The 8526-nt window shown below is 47.1% G+C and overlaps 1 protein-coding gene across 1 annotated transcript; it reads left to right on the top strand.

Annotated features, from left to right (window-relative positions):
- The first annotated feature begins 1597 nt into the window (after window positions 1–1597).
- Window positions 1598–4091, top strand: LOC140711573 (uncharacterized). The gene has a single exon (XM_073014906.1). The coding sequence runs from the start codon at window positions 2306–2308 to the stop codon at window positions 2690–2692; it is 387 nt and encodes a 128-aa protein (XP_072871007.1). The 5' UTR covers window positions 1598–2305; the 3' UTR covers window positions 2693–4091.
- Window positions 4092–8526: the final 4435 nt, after the last annotated feature.

Consider the following 8526-nt stretch of genomic DNA (forward strand, 5'->3'; position numbering starts at 1 on the left):
AATGTTGAATAGGAATGGTGAGAAAGGGAATCCTTGTCTTGTGACAGTTTTCAAAGGGAATGCTTCCAGCTTTTGCCCATTCAGTGTGATATTGGCTGTGGGTTTGTCATAAATAGCTCTTATTATTTTGAGATACGTTCCATCAATATCTAGTTTATTGAGAGATTTTAGCATGAAAGGGTGTTGAATTTTATTGAAGGCCTTTTCTGCATCTATTGAGATAATCATGTGGTTTTTGTCATTGGTTCTGTTTATGTGATGGATTATGTTTATTGATTTGCATATGTTGAACCAGCCTTGCATCTCAGGGATGAAGCCAACTTGATCATGGTGGATAAACTTTGTGATGGACTGCCCAACATTTTAAAATGTAAATTGAAAGGTAAAAAGCAATCGACAAATGGGAAAAGATTGCAAAACGCATGAGAAAGAATTAATAGACTGAACATACACAATGTTCTTACAAATCAGTAAGAAAAAGATGAATACTCCAATTTAAAAATAGACAAAGAGAAAAGAATAAAAAAGAAGACTAATATTCATGATTGGTAAGGATGGAATTCTGGCAACAAGACTTCTGCATTTTCTGCAGGTGGGAGTATGAATTGACATAACATTTCTAAAGGTCGGTTTGACAAAATGCAGTGAAACTTTAAAAATGCAGAACAGTTGGCCCAGTCATTTTGAGGAATAGATTTTAAGGAAATAATTAAGGACATGCATAGTGACCTAGCAAGAGAATGACTCTGGAATAGTGTGGACAGAAGTGAAAAAAAAAGCAAAAAAACAAAACTGGCAACATCCTAGAAGCCCTGTAAGAGAATAGTCGAAAACATCACACCACATCCCTATAATGACAGTTCTGTAGAATCGTTAAGAATAGAGTATATTTATCAAACTATATTCATTAAAAGGATGTTCACGTGGAAATATATTCACAGTGTATTGTTTAGAAAAAGAAAAAGCCAGTTATCCCACAGAATAACTGTGTTTGTACTCAGGATATATAAGAAAGGTTTGCCTCCAGCTAACGAGAATATGTTTGCCTCCAGCTAATAAGAATATGTTTGTTTAATGAGAATATATGGTTTTTGTTTTCTTTTTGTGTGTTTGCATTTTTCATTAATTCTATGATAAACATGTACTGCTTTTGTAATGAGAAAGAAAAATACAATAGATGTTGTAAAAGAGGAAACATCACAGAGCCCTGGTTCTAGTTCCTGGATGGTTAAGAGTGGCCCGGTCCGGATGTAGTCACAGCACCGACCCACACTGTCCTGAGAAAGCTCTGGCCTGCGCAGGAAACCAGGTCTTCCCCTATGAGCCCCCACTGGTCCCGTGGAGGCCTGCCCTTTCCCAAGGCCCATTTAGCAATCAGTCCCCATCTTTACAGGGACCTGGGTCTCTTCTCTGTGTCTCAGACCCCAGTACTGGTCTATGCCCTGAAGACGACACCCAGGAAAGTGGAGGTATGGACAGAGGCAGCCGGTGCCTGAGGAAGCCTCATGGGACAGGCAAGGCCCCCACGTCCAGTCTCAGCCCCTCTTTTGGCCGCATGTGGGTATTCGTTCCTCCTTTTGGTGTTCCTGAAAACACCCTTTTGACCCTCCTGCGCTTGGTGAAGATTCATAGTAACCTAAGGTGGCCCATTCTCTGCAAATGCTGCCGGACCTTCCAGCCCATTGGCTGCTGCCTCAGTCTCCCTCCACCGTCCCGGGGCCACCCCGACCTTGCCTCAAGTTGCCCCTAGGTGGCTCGGAAGCAGATGTGCAGCCAGCACCCAGGGGGGCTGCGCCGAGGTGGGAGCCATCCCGCGAGGCGCGGGCGTGGGCAGAGCTGGCGGGTGGCTGGGAAGCCATTTTCATCGAGTGCCCGGTTCCCGGAGCGGGGGACTGGGGTTGCTCCCTCTGGAATCCGGGGGGGTTCACCCGCCTAGGCCGCCGGCTCGCAGGGATCCCGCCGAAGCCTGTCGCCCCCAGAGCACCGGTTCTCATCTCGGGAACCCCAGGTGCCCCCAGGCCACCCGGATGTGGGGCGGGGATCTCAGGGGCGTGGTCGTCCCGGGACGCCAGTTCCCTCCCGGCCCAGGGACCCGCGACTTCCCGGCTTAGGAAAGCCGGGCTCGGCGGAGGCCCGGGGCTGCCCCGTTCTGCCTCCTAGGAGGCAGGCGTCGGAGACAGGCGAGAACCTCCGAACCCCGCGCCAGCCTGTCCCCAGCCCCGGCCCATCGGCCCCACTGGAGCTCCCTGCACCCTTCCGGTCTCTTAATGGTCAGTCTACGGGTCTCGGACAAAGTGCAGCGACCATGGCCCCTCAGATCCCGCCGCCTCCTCTAGACCCGGGCTCCCGCTCCAGAGCCCTCCAAGACCCGGCGGTTCCCGGTACCCGGGCCGCACGGCCCGCCATGGGCGCTGCGAGGCCTGAGGTCGCTGTATCCGGTGGCCTCTGCGGTTCCACCGCCCCCACCGCGGGATGGGCGGTCTCTGGGGAACACAGCCCGCCCGCCCGCATGTCCGCGCTCGCCGGGGAGAGGGAGCCAGGGGATCTACCCGGCTCGTGGCGCTGCTGGGTGCGCCCGGAGAAACCGACCCGGGACTGGGGAAAAGGAGGTGGAGGCCCAGCAGTCGGGCCACCTTGGAGCTGCAGAGCTCAGGAAAGGCCAGCACTAATTTACTCGCAGAGCAAAATTTAAAAGGAAATTTGAGACAGTAATAACAGCGACATCTCAGAGAACGACAGGAAAAAAAAGTTTTGAATCAGACTTTCGTGCAGGGACTCCGATTTTGCAATAAGCGCTTAATTAAAAATAAAATATATTGATGCAGTAGGCAAGTCGCGTTCCTGGGAAGGTAAAAACACAGTGGACTCCCCCACACCCCCAGATGCTCCACCTGCCTGCTGTAATTACAGGGCTTCAGAGAGGAGGGAAAAAACACGACAGAGAGAAATCTGCTTGCATATTTTTCTTCTATTGTGCTGGGCTCATTTGAATTATAATGTGTTGCAGGCCGGAGAAGGAAATTTTGTGCCTTGAATAATGAATCCCCCTGGAGCCCACTGTACCTGTACTTCTCTTTAGTGTCCACTGAGAATAACGTGTTCGACATTCAAGTGACAACACTGGAAAGCATTTCAAAGCCCTGGAGCCCCAGAACGCTGTACACCCCGACGACTCTTCTGCCTGCCCTCTCTTTGGCTTCCAAATGCAGCAAGCTCTTTCTTTACTTAAAATGTGTTCATCTTTCACACACATCCTGGATGTACCACAGAAAAACAGCACAGATAGGTAGGCTCTTATTTCTGAAGCTGAGCTGGTCCTGCCCAGCATAAAGCTTTAAAGCTGCTAAGTCTCCAGGATATTATCCAGTTTTTAAAAATGGAAAAACTGGGAACAGGGGGGCTCAATGTCTTGTCCCAGGCCCAGACAGGCTTTTCCGGAGTCACTATCATTCAACTGGCTCAGGCTGGATTTTCATAAGAAAAGATAATAAACATTTACTAATATAATAAAATAGACATCGTTTAAGTCACAAGCAGTATCCAAACCTTTGGGATATTCTATGGTGCTGAACAACTATTTCATAGAGGCTTTAATGTTAAGGAGCAAGTGCAGAAAAAAATCTAAAAATTTCAGTAAGATGAGAAAATGAAAGCTTTACAAAACGGTAGAAGAAAGTAGTCTCTCATGCCTAAACTTCTAAATAAGTTTTTTGTTTGTTTGTTTTGGGTTTTTAGTTGAGCATTCTTTCTGGTTTGAAATAGACTCAGAAGCCTTTTTAAAAACAAGTCACTTTTGGCCAAATATATTAAGGTATAACCAGATGATACCATAGATCCATTTAGAAAAAAGAACGTTATTTACTGACATGAAAGGATTTCTAAGACATATTCGTAAGTAAAAAAAAGCAAACATATTACTATTTGTATTGGATGAAAAAAATAAAAGAAACATGCATGTACATACTTGTTTGTATAGCCATACTCTCTGGGTGGGTATTGCCTTTTAAGAGGGGAAGGCTGAGGTGGGAGGACAGAGTTTTTCTCCTTTATCTAAATCAGGGGTGTCCAATCTTTTGGCTTCCCTGGGATACATTGGAAGAAGAAGAATTGTCTTGGGCCACACATAAAATACACTAATGATAGCTGATGAGCTAAAAAAAAAAAAAATTGCAAAAAAATCTCATAATGTTTTTAGAATGTTTATGAATTTATGTTGGGCTACATACAGCCTTGAGGGCCACAGGTTGGACACACTTAATCTAAATCCTTTGTTATTTTTGTTTTAAACAATGTAAATGAATTGTTTGCTTAATAAATAAATTCAGTATAATAAGTATTAACGTCATTCAAGTGATAACACAGCCAAGTGATGGAGAGAGGAATGGTGAGGGTAACGGCCAAAAATCAGGATAATCCTGATTTTTACAGGTAATTGTAGTCATTACTTCTACATCTTTTCATCATGTCTTTTAACCACTTGCCAAAGGAGGCTGATGTGGAGTTTTCTCCTCTGCCTGCCCTCTGCTCAGCTCTAACATAGGCCCAAATAGGCAGGGAAATGACCTCGCAATGGGTATAGGAAAAAATAGAAAAAAGAAACAAAGACTAAGTTTAATCAGCAAGTTAACAAAGGACAGCTGACTGCACTCATTTACTTTCCGAGCTAGGACATTTTCTTCGTATCCTGAGAACTATTTCAGGACTTTTTGTAAGTCCCTACTTATTAACATTCTAAGAGCTCTGAGCTGAAATGCAGAGAACCCCAAAGCCTGGGAAAGGCAAGAACTCTGCCAGACCTTGTGGGTCTGGCTGAACCATCTTGAAATAGTTCTTTAGAGTGTGCTGTACCACTTCCAGCAGCCACAAAGGGCAGGCAAGCTGAGAATGTCATCTACATGGCCCGAGATGTTCCCTGCGAGAGCTCCCAGTCTGGCTTTTCGATGCTCAATCCTGCAGTCCAGCTGATATCCAGGATGCCCAGGGAGTGAGCCCAAACAGCCCAGCTGGGCCCCAAAAGGGGACCTTCCTCCCCAAAGACACAATATGGAAACTTCCTCTGAGATAGGCTCCCCCTGCCCAAACAAAACAAAAAAACACAGAAGTCCATCTCTCCTTTCACCTGTTCTCTGATTCCCTTTAGCAGAGCCCAAACCTTTCTCCACTAAAAGCAGTGTTTCTCAACCTCAGCACTTTAACATTTGCACGAGGTAATTCTGTCATTTGGGGGTTATGCTGTGCATTGTAGGATACCAGCCTGGCCTCTATTTACCAAGTGAGTAGCACTCTTCCCAAAAATGTCTCCAAACATTGAGAAATGTTCCCTGCAGAGGGGGGACAAATTGTTCCCAGCTGTGAGCCATTGAATTAGGCACTAAAGTCCAATACTTCTGAGAGATATAACAACCTTTTCATGTGTTTAATACAATGGTGAAATGTAAATAATGTTTATGAAAATCATTACTAGACAAATAATGTGAGAATAAGAAGTCAAAATTTTGGAGAAGGGGTGGCACAAACTACAAATATGCATGCTATTTGGGGTGTTTATATTAATATTTGCTGGGAGTTAGAAATACGATGGGATTCAGGTGACATGAAGATACGCTGGATACATTCTCTTTACCCCACCCACCCCTCTAAATGTGCTGTCCACCCTTGTCCACCTTGCTTTGTGCCTCAGGAAGGTGACACTATGGGCTACGTCAACATGCTCACTCTCTTTCTGGCTCTGGTTGGGTTTGGCCCATGAGAGGCACTGGTCAACGGCAGCATGGGAGGAGAATGAGGTTGATTACTCTGGATGCCTCCTGGCCAAATCATGGTTGATTGGCTGCTGTCCTCCTCCACAGGCCATGGCTGCTGTCGGCAGGCTGTCTTCCAGAGCTGCATCTCTCTCTCTGGCATGCAGGAACTGCATCACCCCTGGGCCCTGCAGGCCTAGAAGTGGCAATGGGGCCCCACTGTTGTTAGCTTAGGATACTGCACTGTCTTTTGCTCATTTCCCTAAATCCTACCCACACTTTTATAAGTCATACCTTTGCAAAAATCTCCTCCAATTACTCAGTTTGACTGTGCCATCTGTTTCCTGCTCAACCCTGACCTATACAGATGATACAGAAAATCATTTGAGGGCACAGTGGCCATTCTGGGACAGGATTTAGGAATTCTTGGATCCCTTGATCAAACACTAAACTGCCTTGTACCAAAGCAGTTCCTGATACCTCTTCTCTATTTCTCCCTCAGTTACCAAACCCAGGCCTGAGATCTCTCACTCACTACCTGTAACCTGAAAAAGCATTTGCCCCTATACCAATAGTAGATGTTGTCCAAGCCATGGTTAGTCTTCTCTAAACAGGCATGAGCAAGGACTAAAAAAAGAGCATCCATAAAATGGAAAGATAGCAGCTCCCTCCCCTAAGAGACCAAGCTCTATCTGCTTTGCCACTTATACTGCAAGGATGACACACCCCTTTGAGAGTGCACTATCTGGAAAACAAGGGTAAATGACCATCTTCCAATGTAGCACAAAATTTCTCCTTTAGGCATAGAATACCTTTGTCTTAATTCTAATGTATCCAAGACGAGAACTAAAATACACTGGGCACATGGGAGAAGTGGGGGTCTTCTTCACTAGCCCCTGGGCGGTCTGGGTTAGACCAGGGGATATCTGCCCTTCCAGGCCTCAGCTACCAGGAGGTGGGAAGGCACAGAGCCCCCATATAGTGCAGGCCTATGAGCACCCAACGATCTGGAGGGCAGGTGTGGCAAGGATGACCCCAGGGAGCCAGCTCTGCATCTGGCAGCAGTGTCTCTGGGCCAGGCCAGGACAACAACCTCGATTGTCCCTCTCAACAGTAGCCTTGCTGATCCCGGAGAAAAGAAAGCCATGGGGCCATTTGGACCAAGCCTCTGTAGGAAGAATGCTGCCCTTTCTCTGTAGCGCTGGATCCCAGAGTCATGGAATCAACAGCTCAGAAGCTGGCAGCCTCCTCGGAGGCCTGGGCACCCTCCCCCATGGTCACATGGCCCAAAACACTCTGTTCTTTGTGACAGCTGCTTGGCAGGGTGGGCCGAGGACCTCTGTAGACAAAGATGCTTCAGGTGCCCTGAACCCCCTGGAAATTGATGAACGATCTCCTTTTATCTGTGCCCCAGCATGTCCAGCTCACCTGGCCCCTGGGCTCCCCATGGCCTGATGCTTGACTGTTATTCACAGTAGAAACAGAGACAGCATCAGATTCAGGGAGCACAAGGGCAACAAAAACACCTCCAGGGCTTTTGCCTCATGTGGCTAACGTCAGAGATGTTTTATGAAAACAAGATTGGAGGTCACATTGCTTCTTGGATAAAAGGAACTTTGCTTCAAAGAAATTTACTTGGTAAACAAAGCTAGGAAAATTGCCAGAATATCACCAGGCACAGCTGGCCACCTTTCAGCTGCCCAGTGTTTCTAGAGCAGGGATCTGGAGACCCGATCACTGAACCCCTGGAGCCCTCAGTTTCCCCCTCTGTAAGAACACAAAGACGGGACTAAATGAATCTCAAAGCTCTTTCCAGCTCTATACTCCGTTCATATTTAGGAACATCCTGTCTCTTGGCACCCACTAAGGAGAAGTTAGCCAAGAAGGAAAAGGGGACAGAGCATAATTCTGCAGCTGGCCTGCCCAAGTTTGAATCCTAGCTCCACTGCTTACTACCTGTGTGACACCGGGCAAGTAATTTAATCTCTCTGTGCCTCAGTTTCCTCATCTGAAAAGTGGGGATAGCTTTAGTACCTGGTTCATAGGGTTGTCATGAGGATCAAACAAAATAACATAGGTAAAGCATTTTGAGCTCACCTAGGGTGGAGTAAGCACACTATTAGCATTTGCTATTTTCCTTACTTTTTTTATTTACACGGAAAGCCATCTGAGTCCTTTCCTGTCGCTAGTTCAGCCTTGCTAAAAGCTTTTGGCAAACAGGTTCTCAGGGCAGGGAATGGTATTTTTCTGGGGGAACTGAAGTCATGCCAACCTTACACTCCCTTCTCAGCTAGCATTCCCCTGTGCTGGCAAGGAGGGTTGGCGAGGAGTATGCAGTTCCTTACAAAATTATGCAGGACACGATGTCTACCAAATTAGAGAGAGAAGTGAAACACAGATGAGGGCCTGTCTGGAGCCTCCATGCAAGCCATGGGGAAGGCTTGTGTCCAGGTTCTGAGCCTGTGGGAGACTCCTCCACTCACCCACTGTGCACCCCAGCTCCTATCCAAAGCACCTCCTCCCCTCTAATCCCAGGTCTGGCTCAAGGCACTCACTGCCAGGGAGACATCTCATATCATTTCTTGGAACCCAGAAGCCACAGGCATGGCAGCCAAAGTGCTTGGCAGGAACTGAAGCTGGGTGGATGCTGAGGAATCACTGTCCCTGTGGACCAAGCATGCAGGCACAGTAGGCAGGGCACGTTTATAGTCTGCCACAGTAACTCCCAGACAGCAGACCTTAGAAACCCAGTCCAGGCAGGCCCAAGAGTCCCTTCCTGCCAGTC

This window comes from Chlorocebus sabaeus, chromosome 4 (assembly GCF_047675955.1).
Source record: "Chlorocebus sabaeus isolate Y175 chromosome 4, mChlSab1.0.hap1, whole genome shotgun sequence".
NCBI classification, from domain to species: Eukaryota; Metazoa; Chordata; class Mammalia; order Primates; family Cercopithecidae; genus Chlorocebus; species Chlorocebus sabaeus.